The 13,368-nt window shown below is 36.4% G+C and overlaps 1 protein-coding gene and 1 pseudogene across 2 annotated transcripts; one reads left to right on the forward strand and one right to left on the reverse strand.

Moving 5' to 3' along the window:
- The first annotated feature begins 294 nt into the window (after positions 1 to 294).
- On the forward strand, positions 295 to 4,767 carry LOC107709788 (V-type proton ATPase subunit G 1-like). 2 transcript variants are annotated; one of them, XM_016514410.1, is made up of 3 exons: positions 295 to 556; positions 2,717 to 2,817; positions 3,984 to 4,767. In XM_016514410.1, the coding sequence occupies exons 1-3, from the start codon at positions 310 to 312 to the stop codon at positions 4,155 to 4,157; spliced, it is 522 nt and encodes a 173-aa protein (XP_016369896.1). In that variant the 5' UTR covers positions 295 to 309; the 3' UTR covers positions 4,158 to 4,767. The 2 variants fall into 2 exon arrangements, with proteins under 2 accessions (XP_016369896.1, XP_016369895.1); XM_016514409.1 differs by lacking the exon at positions 295 to 556 and adding an exon at positions 1,744 to 2,005.
- A 3,944-nt stretch (positions 4,768 to 8,711) lies between these two features.
- Positions 8,712 to 13,360, reverse strand: LOC107709786 (interferon-induced very large GTPase 1-like; annotated as a pseudogene).
- Positions 13,361 to 13,368: the final 8 nt, after the last annotated feature.

A 13,368-nucleotide genomic window follows, 5' to 3' on the forward strand; every position in this document is an offset into this window, starting at 1 on the left:
TTAACTAGCTAGCAAAGTCATTATCAGTAAGTCACAAGCCAGGTCCTGCTATTTCTTAAAATTGTGCTCTAGTTTGGTGGCTGGGAAAAGTGTCCCATATAGGGTTTTACAAGGAAAATCTGTGAGATGAAATGCTTGTCTGAACTTGAGTGTCAAAAGTACTACTAGACTTGAAGTAAACTGATGGCAAAAATGGGGAATTAAATTAAACTGAATTAAATTATGATTTTTGAATAACATGATTTGAATATTTAAAAACAGTTAGATTACTAAATGTGGACATGCAGTGCGTGAACATGAATAGTAGGAATGCCCCCTAATGGAAGCTGCGGTCTCGCGCAGTCACGTGATTGTCATCAGCGGACCAGTGTGACGCGCGATCAGCTGACGTTCACTCGACCTTCTCCACTGCGGGAGATACGGACATCCAAACGTCTCCATCCGCAGCGCTTCAAATATATCCCGTACCGAAGCATGGCGAGCCAGTCTCAGGGCATCCAGCAGCTGCTGCAAGCGGAGAAACGAGCCGCGGAAAAGGTCGCAGAAGCCCGTAAAAGTAAGTTGCCGTTTTGCTTGTCATCGCTGCAGACTAGCGCTTAGCTAACATGCTAACTGCCCAGCAAGTCACTGCCGATGTTTTCTGTATATATACAAATAGCACACAGGGGGAATGAATGAATGATTTGAATTGAAAAGACATTTCCCTGATCATGCCGGCAAAATTTGGGCAATTAAGTGTTTATGTTTTCAGTATTCATTCTTTTCGGCTAACAGCTCTCTATAAAAAAGCCTGTATAATGGATAAAATCTACCAGTGGATGACATGACATGTAACGAAATTATTTTTTCTAATACATAAAAATTAAAATGGAAAATATTATTATAATTTTTTTAATTCTTCAATTTGATTTTCAGTTATTTGAATTTTATATCTATTTATTTGTTTGGAAACAAATCCCCAGTGTTAATTTAATTTAATTTATAAATTAATTTAAATTTAAATTACATTTTAATTTAATTTGATATTTTGAATGAGTTGAGTTTTATCATTTCTGTTTTTATTTTAATTTTAATTAGTTTTAGTAGTTTCCTTGTGTTATGTCATTTTAGTTTTTTTATATTCACTTTTTTATTATATTTTTATATTCATTTATTTTCATTAATTGTATATAGTTTTAGGTTTTGTTTATTTTCTTTTAGTTATTTTAGCACTTCAACTTTAACTAAATAAAAATGGAAAATGTTGGCAACAAATTTTTTTTTATCTCCGTTAATGTTTATTTTATTTCATGAAAATGTTTTTATGTTCGTATTTTTAGTTAACAATAATAACCCTGGACTCGAGGGACCTTTAAACAGAAGCCAGCAGGTCTGGACTGGCCATCGGGAGCACCGGGAGAATTCCCGGTGGCCTGGCGGCTGATTTAGCCCGCTGCCCTGTTTTTAAAAAAAATTTTTTTATTAATACTTTTATTAAGTAAGGATGCATTAAGTTGATCAAAAGTGACAGTAAAGACATTTATAATGTTATAAAAAAAGTGTCCCATATAGGGTTTTACAAGGAAAATCTGTGAGATGAAATGCTTGTCTGAACTTGAGTGTCAAAAGTACTACTAGACTTGAAGTAAACTGATGGCAAAAATGGGGAATTAAATTAAACTGAATTAAATTATGATTTTTGAATAACATGATTTGAATATTTAAAAACAGTTAGATTACTAAATGTGGACATGCAGTGCGTGAACATGAATAGTAGGAATGCCCCCTAATGGAAGCTGCGGTCTCGCGCAGTCACGTGATTGTCATCAGCGGACCAGTGTGACGCGCGATCAGCTGACGTTCACTCGACCTTCTCCACTGCGGGAGATACGGACATCCAAACGTCTCCATCCGCAGCGCTTCAAATATATCCCGTACCGAAGCATGGCGAGCCAGTCTCAGGGCATCCAGCAGCTGCTGCAAGCGGAGAAACGAGCCGCGGAAAAGGTCGCAGAAGCCCGTAAAAGTAAGTTGCCGTTTTGCTTGTCATCGCTGCAGACTAGCGCTTAGCTAACATGCTAACTGGCCAGCAAGTCACTGCCGATGTTTTCTGTATATATACAAATAGCACACAGGGGGAATGAATGAATGATTTGAATTGAAAAGACATTTCCCTGATCATGCCGGCAAAATTTGGGCAATTAAGTGTTTATGTTTTCAGTATTCATTCTTTTCGGCTAACAGCTCTCTATAAAAAAGCCTGTATAATGGATAAAATCTACCAGTGGATGACATGACATGTAACGAAATTATTTCTTTTGGCCCATTTACACTGAGGATGTTAAAGAATTAAAACACCAAGTAAATTGGAAGGCTTTGTCTCACCACATTTTAACATTTGAAGTCAGCTTTTAACTCGTCGTTTTGTTTTTGTTGTTTTTCTTATGGGAGATATTCAAGTTTCATATTTGCTCTTTATAGTGAAGGAAATGATGACTGTAAGTTTACTAAATATCTCCTTTACTGAAGTGTCACAGTGGCATTGACTCACTAGACATTCACTCGGTTCCTGTTTTTATAGAGATTTTTTTGCTGCTGGTTCTCATTTCTCATAAAAGAGGAATTTCCCTGGCAGAGCAATATTCCACTTTTCAGTTTTTCTGCCTATACAGTTGTGCCACTGATAGTAATGTATTTTTTTCTCGATAATGCATTTTGTGTTGTTTTTTTTTTATAGGAAAAAATCGTCGTCTGAAGCAAGCCAAAGAGGAGGCGCAGGCTGAGATTGAGCAGTACCGTCTGCAAAGGGAGAAAGAGTTTAAGACAAAGGAGGCTGCGGTAAGATTTATTCATTTTTGGTTCAGGCATCCATTTGTAGCCATATCACTACTTGTGTGGCGAAATCTTGTCAAAAGGTATTTTGGTACTCTGCTTTGATGAATGCTTTTATTGTGACTTAAATTGTATGATTATTGGCAGTTATAATGTCTTGCTATTGTAATTTAAGAAATTCCATTTGGAATAATGCCCATATAGTGCAAAAATTGGGTTCCTGGAGTAAAAAATGTAATTAAATCTTCTCCATAAGGGAATTGATTTTTATCTATAATAAAGACAGACCTACTTTGAGCTACTTGTTTTGTTAATAGATGGTAATATGCTTTGGTTGAAACCATATCCTTTTGATTTTTAAATGATTATGTTTAACAGCAGAATTCCTGGTGAAAGACTACATTACCCATGATTCTGCAAAAACCCCTTTAGCATCCTCCCACTAGCTTGAAGCACTGCAAATGACATGATAGTCACTCTCCTGTTCTCAAAAAAAAATTCTGTAAATTTTCTTTTGTCATTTGCAGTTCTTTATGGGATTGTAGAGCTTTTCCTCATTAAAACCATTACAGTCTTGTACCTTTGTCATTTTAAATGTTTTTAAAATACCTTTTTGCTTCAAATAACTCTTTAACGAAGACTTTTTAAAAATCCCTATGGGAAAAATACTTCCAGAACCAAGCTTGCTAAAAAAAAAAAAAAAGTGGGCAGGCACACTTGAACTCCAGTAGCTTCATATGAGAAAATTTGCATGTCTTTCAAAGTTTACAGTTTTAAACAGAGCCTTTATTTTAACATTTTTAAAGTGCCCCCCTGATATTTAAATTAATATTCTTCTAACCTTACAATAAATCTAATAAACAATCAAATATTTCTATGCAAAATCAGAGTAGAATGAAGCTAAGGATAAAATCATTTTGAAACGCCTTCGAGTTACTGCTTTTACAATATGGTAAAATACATCATTGTTCAATAAATAGTTATATTAAACACTTAAAATAATCTCACAAAACCTCTGCAGTTCCATCATGAACCTCTTGGGTCACAAGGCTTGTCGGGAAACCCTGACAAATCGGAAAAACCCCATACTGTAATTGGAAGAAGCACACATGTGCATTAGTATTAGTTCTGAATAATGCTTAAAGTTAACGTCCCATTGCTTGGTTCCGCAGGCCCTGGGGTCCCATGGAAACTCTGCTGTAGAGGTGGATAAGGAGACCATAGATAAGATGAGCCGCATCCAGAGCAGTTATCAGCAGAACAAGGAAGCTGTGCTTGCAAACCTGCTGAAGATGGTGTGCGACATCAAGCCAGAGATCCACGCCAATTACCGCGTCGCTGGATAAACACCTCTGTCCAACCACCACGTCCGTTACAATCCCTAAAGGCCCACAAAGCACTGAGACAAAGACTGCTACTAGACGTATCTCGTTACAATCATAATATTTAGATAGCTGGACTACACTGCTTAATAATACACTTCTTATCTACATTACGACATTAACACATTTCCTAGGGTTTAAACCGACATTCATTGATACTTAAACCAGTCAGTGGTCATGGTACTGCACATACACATCTCTACAGTATTTGCAAATATATCTTTGATATGATCCAATGCAAGTCTTTGTCTCTGGTCTTTTAGTTAACTGTAGTATTGTCCAGTATATCAGAGTGAGTTTCTTTGTGAATGATACCTTTAATTGTATGAACGTCTGTATCTTGATGCTACATTCTTAATTTATAAGTAATCAGATGTTGTTTTATCTAATTGATGTATACAATATAATTTTTTTGATGGCTTTTTTTGTGACAAATCTCATAGTTATCATAATCTTAATGTTGTATTCGTAATTAAATACGCTTCCTCCCTGCGCTCTTGTTCTGTATATGTAGATGGCACTCCTCTATTTCAGCCCGCTGTGAAAATGTAATAAATGTTTGAGTACAAATGGATCTGCACTGTTTTACATGAGAATTTCTTCCACTTTTTTTCTAGAATAATGCTGATGGAGCATAATTAGTGAATATTGTTTAACTGTGATCTACTCTTTAAATCTAAGTTTCAATTAACAATCTGCCACATACAATCTTTTCTAATAGAAAGATCGACCGAGTAGCAACGCTAGAGGTTGCTATTCAGCTATATTGTCCCCGTCTTCAAAATTTATAATTCTCCGAAACCTATTCACTAGTTATAATAAAACAGTTTAGATGTCTTCACTAGCTTATAATATTATATGTATTGCTCACAGAGAAATATACTACACACTTTTCTTGAATACGTTTAATAAAAAACTTAATTCTATGTGCAAATCTACAACTTGAGCTGTAAATTTAATATATACAAATAAATATAAGGCTTATTATTTCTTCTTATTTCATTGGTTCCAAAATATAAGGCCTTGACTCCATGGCATGAAATTTCTTGTTCATTATTAATGAACGTAGAAACTATATGTGCATAACCAAATCCAAACAAAGCGAAAACATTAAACGAGTAAAGACAATATTTCAAACAATTCTTTGTCAATATCAAGTATTACTTGCCATGTGGCAACGGAAGTAAGGAAAGTTTTTATTGTATCACATCAGCGCCGGATACATAGCGTTCTGTGGAAATTTCTTCAAAATAATAGTTGTTTTTAAATTATCTTTATTTTTCGTTATTAAACCGAGTAGAATAGACAAACCACGACTATATACAATACAATAATTTTGAAGCGAATTTAAAATATTGCTACAAAGAATAACAAACTGTATTTTGTGTGCCATTTTATTGATTTAAACTGCTAAAAAACAAAAACAAAAAAAACTGTCTTAAGTGTGGCATGCGTGTGGAAAAGACCGGATAAATAATGTGGAAAGAAGGCTGGTTACTGACTGAGCTGAATGTGTTTAAGAGCACAGTGCATGTGCTTGGCTTTAAGCAGTTTTCTTGTAATAACCGTTTTCTAATGAGCATGTAAACCTGCGGTTCTTAACCTTTTTGACTGCAAGGCCCCCCAGTGTCAACAATATCCGAAGGCTTGTGATTTACTGGATAAGGATTGAGGCTAAGGATATTTACAAATATTTTTTTACTTACCATTTCTGGCCCAAAAAATGTGTAGAGCTTGACATAACTAGAATATTGTATCTCTGCATCTTGCCCTTACCAGCCCTGGTGACCTAGTTGGGAACCACTTGTTGAAGCGCAATGGAAGTGAATGGGGACTACAGACGTGAAACTCAAAAATGCATAAAAAGCACACATAAGCACAGTAAAAGTAGTCCATATGACATACATCCAGTATTCTATGTTTTTTGTTTTAATCTTTTTATATCTTTGTGTGAGGAAATGAAATCTTGAAGTCCAATGTAGCTCTTAAATGTAATGCACTGAGATGAAAATAAAAAACAGCAATTTGGACAATTTACTAAACTTCTCACTTTGTTTTCATTGTAAAGAAAGACACTAGTCCTTTGTCATATATTAATTCTGTGCTCTAAAAATTGTTTTGATGGGGTTGTGTGGAAAAGTTCACAAAAAAATGAAGATAACTCTGTTGTAATAAAGAGCTGCACAACTCAATTGACTACAAGGAAAAAAACTATTTACTTTCTCATAACTTGCTTTTGTTCCTGGATACAGACTTTTTTTTTCTTTTAAGAGGAAGTTAGTATCAAATGTGGGGGAAAGGAGGTTACTGGATTCAATGTGTGTGTTTATTTATAGGTTGATTGTTTTGCTGAACCAGAAAACCAGGTATTGAATCTCTGCACCCCGGCTGGATGAGGTCCTGTGCCATATTTCATCAGCATTGTCTAGAATGTCAATGATGTAGACTATCTTTTTAGACTTTAGTAGTACCATACAACTATTGGGTAAAATGTATCTTGTTTTTTACTCTTATGTAAACGGGTGTAAAGTACTTTGATTTGGATCTGTATGAAAGTGCAGTAGCAGGTCAGGGTAACACTAGCTCATTGTCTCTCTGTTGCATGAGTGGACACTGTGTGTGTGTGTGCGCACTTGGGGTAAAATGCAGAGCACAAATTCTGAGTATGGGACACCATACTTGGCCTCACGTCACTTTCACTTGACTTGTACAAACATGGTAAAAATAGCTTGATTTCAAATGAGGGGGAACAAGCATTTGGCAGGAGTTTGCAATTTCACCACGGTGGAAAGAAGGTCCATCCCAGCTTACAAATGTTTGGTTCAATTTTTTTTTTCTCCAAACATTCAACTTCAGTGATGGGAATGTGAAAATATAAATGTGTCTTAATGTTTGTGGAACATTCTTTTTTTAAGATTAGTATGATGTTCCTAAAACATTCTTTCAATTGAATTTTTATTTTATTTCAGTTAATTAGATATTTAATTGAGTGATGATTGGGCATTAGTGAAGACAGCTGATGATAAGCAGAATCGCTGAAGGAAAGAACAAGAACAGAGAAAAGAGAAATAACTGAAAACACTAAAGACATTTAATCTCTCATGATCTCTGAAGAGGAGGATTAAACAACAAAAACAGCATTACAAGCTTCTCTTATTACAAACAAGTTTGACTTTATTTCTGTCATACATGCACACAACTTCTTATTGAGAATTAACAGAGATTTAGGTGTTTATGGTTTATTAAAAATAATAGCTTGGTTGGATTATGGTGATTAGTGCTTTGGACAATTTGACTTGTGCTTGTGCGTGTTATGAAACATTTGTCAAAAGAAGCCATGAAAAAATGAGATCAGGTGATTTTGGCTCCTTATTGATGATATTGATTTACATTGTGCACCATTAATCCAGTAATACTGCGTGAGATCCAGTAGTGTTGTGGCAATTTAATATTCTGAAGAATGTTGAAAATATGTTGTGCACTAAACATTTTGAACTGCATTATTGTTCAGACAAACAACCACAATCAGCATATGAAACTCAAAAAATAATGCATTGCTTTAACAGTGCTTACATTTTAATGCATTGTATTTACAGGGCTTGCATTTTTAGGGGCTAGAATTCAATAGTTAAAGCTGTGAATATTTCAATTCAAAACATTTCATACACATTTTCATTATCAAAAATGTAATAATCCATATTCACCTTCCAGACTTCACTTCCACAATATTCAGTCTCTTTAAAACCACAGCCTATAATATTTTACAGCAGTAGAGTACAGGTGCATAATCTCTATCAGCTGTTTAATTCGCTCCCCAGCAGGTGGTGATGAAGACCAAAGCAACAGATAGAGCAAGTTATTCATTCACAAATACTGATTTGCAGAAATGAAACAATTGGTAAGTATATATGTTATGATTATAAGGGGCAGTATGTATGTGGAAAAGCTGATTAAGACACAGAAGCTGTATTTACTTTCAATGTTATTCTTTTCCCATGTGGCTAGTCTACATGTAGGCAGCTTCTACCGCAAAGGAGATTATAATGGTATTGTCTCCGAAGCCGATGTACAAAACAAACGTTACAGCTAAGGAAGACATGTATTGCTCTTGGTTTCTCACTTTCCTTAACTTTATATCATGGCTTGTGGTGGCATGTGCCTGAGGAGTTGGATCTCTGCAGAATGCAAGAAGTCTTCTGAAATTCATGAAGAAAGCTAAACATCTTATACACAGTGCCTACGTGACAGGAAAATATCAAATTCTTTGTATTATGTTACATTTATCTTTCAATAATTCAAGTCTATACTCTGAAGATACAACCATACATATACATATTTTAATATAACACAAACGATTAAATTACTTATTTAGGAAAATTTTTAAAGGATAAATGAATGATTTTAAAAAATGATTAAAAAATGAGTAAAAATGAATAAAAATCGGAAAATAAAACAACAGAAATGTATGATTGCTCTCTTGAAACGTTGCTATTAAGAATCCTTATATCCTTCAATTTGCCCCAAGTGGAAAGCATATTTATACTTTCTGAATTGTTCACTATCCTTTCTATAGTGCACTGTTCCATTCACTATATGGAAAATAGTGTAAACAAGTGCCTTATTTAGGAAACAGCTTTGAAATCTTATAATGTTGGAGGAATTGTATGTTTATATTTTAGATTATTCTTTGAATCAGTGGTATAAAAGGGGGTTTAAGTCTTATATGTTCCATTAGTTTGTAACAATCAATTTTTTCAAACTCTGAATAGCATCTTGTTTTTTGTTCATTCTCCATTCAGGTGGAATCTCACCGTAACCCTTGAATTTTTTATTATAACGATTTTCCAGGTTTTTCTGGAATGTGCACACAAACCACTTCCAGTACGGCAGTCCATGAGGGTCAGGGGTGATGTCCCATTCTGCATAAACTCCTCCTGCACTTCTGTAGTCATTGCATGGAAATTGCTTATCTAAAACACGAAAATATGTTCTACTTGTCACTAAAGTTGTGCAAAAATCAGCACAGAGATCATCTGTTTGATAGTAAGAATATCCTTTAATTCCATTCACTCTGTGGAAAGGAACACTGTGATCTCCAGGATGGTTTTCTATGAGGCTGGTGCAGAAGGCTCCACAGAATGGACACTGAACCCAACAGCACTGACAGAAATGAGAAAACAGAAGCTCATCTGGTCTGAACTTTAAGTCCAGTTTTTCATTAAAAGTATTTGTGTTGAAACTACTGTCAGACATTATCACAGGAAGTTCTTTTCTTATCACATCTTCTATGAGTTTGAAATCAACATCATCATGTTTGACTCCACTGAGGTCTTTTTCAGAGAAGATCAGCACATCTGAGAGCTGCTGTGTGAAACTCTTCAACCACAAACCTGCATCTCCACTCTTCACTTGAACATGTGCTGCTTTCATGATCTTCTGCTGCAGGAGTTCAATGTTCTCCTTCATCTTGGGTAAAACACTGACACTGAACTTATCAGTGATGTATATACTGACTTCATCTCTGATGAAACTCTTGAAGTGATCTCTGGGTTCATGAATGTAGTCCATGTATTTGTCAAAATCCTCTTCTTCTGCCAGTGTTTCCAGGATGTGCTTCTCCAGATTTGATCTGTTTCCATTCAGTGATGCACATTGTGTTCTCATTTCATTTGCCAGCTCTCTAGCTGTCTTCTTGTAGACACTCTGCTCAATGGGCTCTTTAAGTTTCTGACAGATGATCTCACCAAAAATGGCAGCTGATGTTGCTCCATGACAGTATTTCTGGAAAATAATATAGTACTCTTCTCTCTTTTTCTCAAAATATATGACAGGATCATTGGCTTCTCTAAACATCCTGTGTTCGTCAGTGATCATCTTGTTTGCTCTCTTACAGATGAAAAGAACCAAATCCATGAAGAATTCATTCTTGAACACATATTTCACTCGCCCTTCCTCATGTTCTACAACTCTTGCCTTGATGTAACTTGTGAGTTGTTGAATTAAGCTTTTGTTGTAGCGCATCTTTGCTATAGTACTCTTCTCTCTTCTTCTCAACATATATTTCAGGATCATTGGCGTCTCTGAACAGTCTGTGTTGGTCAGTGATCATTTTGTTTGCTCTCTTACAGATGGAAAGAATCAAATCCATGAAGAATTCATTCTTGAACACATATTTCACTGGTCCTTCCTGATGTTCTGTTACTCTTGTCTTGACGTAGTCTATGAGTTGTGTAAGGCAGCTTTTATTGTAGCCCATCTTTGAAATGTTAAATGACTGAATCTCTTTGTCTGTCTGCTGATCAACATTTGTGACAAATGATTTTATTTGGGCTTCATCCTCTTTTGATAGAGGATCAATACCAAGCACCTCTTTAGCTGATTTGACAACATTTTTAACAAATCCACTGGATTTTTTAAACTGTACATATTCAGAATAACTCTGCACAGTGACAACATTGTTGTACTCACTGCTCTCCCTCAAGTGATATACAGAAACACTTCCATAGATGTCCCTGAGGATCTCTCTCACATCTCTCATTATGTCAATGTCTTTGATTGGAGGGGTGTCTGTGATGATTTTCTTTATCCACTGTTCCCAAAAGTAATCAAACTCTTTCTTCAATGTTTCTTTATCATTTGTTTTATATTTGAGCTTTAAGGCAAGTTCTTTGCTCTTTTCATAGAGAGTGTCTTCACGATGTGTCCTCTGAGCATCAATCTCTTTCTTCAAGACTCGCTGCTGAAGAACCTCATTTAGTTTCTTCTTTGTGTCCCTCACAATGTTTCCCTGAACATCTTTGATTTTGATTTCAAATGATGTTTTCCACTGAATCAGTATGTCTTTATCTTTGTCTTTCTCAAAGAATTCTGACATTGATTTTTCGACTTCTTCACTTGTCTTCTTCAGTTCTGTTTGAAGATCATTTTCCTCAACCTCATGCATTACTTCATTTTCTATTTTGTTGTGTAGTTTGTTCTCAGTCTCCATCATGGCACTGCGAAGACTCCAGGACCATTTGCTGTATTCGGTCTCCAGTTTCCTGTATGCTGAAATCTCCAGAGATTTTCTGAAGTTGATGATGAATTGTTCCTTCAGTAAAGCGTCCCAAAGATCTTTAATACGATCTTTTAAGTGTGTCAGCGTCATTCCATGTGATTTTGATGCACAAGTCTCAATAGTTTCCTTTAGTTCTTGAATGTTCTCACAGTAGTTTGGGTTCGGTGTTGCCATTGGTGGGCTGCCCTCCCAGAGCTGAGCAAAATATTTCACATCATTCTGAACATCAAATCTAATGACGTCACTGAAACATTCAGCATCATAGCCTTCATCTTTAGCAGCAAGTTTTGTCATCTCATTCAGTGTCTCCAGGAGCCTTCTCCTTCCCTCCATGTTTTTCTCTCTAGCTGTGATGTCTGAAATGTTCTGATGCACAAACACACAGCTGGGATTCAGTCTGACCTTCTTCATCCTCATGAAGACCTGAACAACAATCTGAAGAATGTCCTGCATCCCAGATGGGTTTTCTCCAAATATACTGATCAAGGTTTGATTTGCAAGACCAACAACAAATGTGGCCAGTTCATTGTCATGATCTCTTGTTGATCTTCCAGACAGTTCTAGAGCTCCAAGGCCCTCAGTATCAACAACCAGAATATAGTCAAAGTTCATCTGTGTTTTCATCTCGTCTGACACTCTGACCAGCTGCATGAAAGCTCCTCTGGTGCACCTGCCAGCGCTGACGGCAAACTGGAGTCCAAACATGGCATTCAGCATTGTGGATTTCCCAGAGCTCTGAGTCCCTAAAACTGACAGCACAAAGACTCTCTGGTCTTCCAGCTTCTGGATGAGTTGATCTAGAACAGCAGAGATCCAGATCACAGGAACATGAGCAGCATCTCCATCCATCAGCTCCAGTGGAAATCCAGAGATCATCATCTCTGCTGCAAGACTCGGGAGAGAAGAGAAGTGAACCTGCAGGTCTTTCTTGTTCTTCTTCACAGATTAACATGATTCATAGATCTGACTGATCTCCCTCATGATGTGCTCCAAACCAAAGCCCACAGTTTGAATTTCCTCATATATTCTCTCAAATTCTTCTTGTTCAGTTTTGATTTGTTCAGGTTTATAATTATTCTCTTTCAGTTTTACAACTGCTGACCACTTTTCATGATACTTGTCAAGTAAATAAGAAAGATCAGCTGATGTATATTCATCCAGGAGAATTCTGAGCCATTTAAGGAAAAACATCTTATATTCAGTATGCAAGTTAATTTGTTTAATAAAGAGCTTCATAAAGTCACTGATGTTTGATTCATGCTGCTGTTCACGTATTTTCTTCATTTCTGTTTGTTTTCTTCTGATGTCTATTTCTATCTCATCTGCTCGAGGTCGATGCAGTTCTTTGTTCCTCTGACTCCACTGATGCCACAGTTTCCCCTGATGAGGCAGAAATGATTATTTGATTTCTGTCAGATCTTTCTTCTCCAGTAAACTCATCATCTGCTGTGCTGCTGCTCTTCCTCTCCTGCAGTTATCATCGTCTTCCTCATCTACTCTGATGTCTGAGTATTTGGACACATCTTCAAGTCTGAAAGTGTGAGATGATTCTGAGAGATAAACATCTATGGCTCTTCTGAGTTCTTCAGATACATCTAACTGACTTCTGTGTTTCAAACCAATCTTAAATTTCCCTTTCTTGATCTCAGTGACAGTAGATTCATCCTCTGTAAAGAGACAAATTAGTGTTTTTTTTTTCACTGTACAGCTTTTGGATTATTGTTGCACTTCTGTCATCCCTCTGAAGTTGTGGTAGAAGAACAACATTGACTGAGGCCATTTCAGTGAGGATCTGCAGCTGTTTCTCATGGTCTCCTGCATCACCGTGTAGATTACAGAACGCAACACAGTCAGTGAATTTATCATCATTTTTCCCAGAGGGGCAGAACCAGGCGATCTCCACCACTCCATCCATCAGGACTCTGGTTCTGCTGCTGCCTGGGCAGTTCCTGTGGAAGAATGTGTTGTGTTTCTCATTGATCAGACTGTTCATCAGCTGAGACTTGGATGAAGACACAGAGCCAAACCTGAAGAAAAACACCATTGGAGTTTCTGCCTTGTAGATCGGCTGGGTTTGACTGATGATCTCATTGTTGGTGTTTCTCCACTTCCAGCTCT

The sequence above is a fragment of the Sinocyclocheilus rhinocerous genome, unplaced genomic scaffold, assembly GCF_001515625.1.
Source record: "Sinocyclocheilus rhinocerous isolate Xijiao unplaced genomic scaffold, SAMN03320098_v1.1 scaffold267, whole genome shotgun sequence".
Classification (NCBI taxonomy): domain Eukaryota; kingdom Metazoa; phylum Chordata; class Actinopteri; order Cypriniformes; family Cyprinidae; genus Sinocyclocheilus; species Sinocyclocheilus rhinocerous.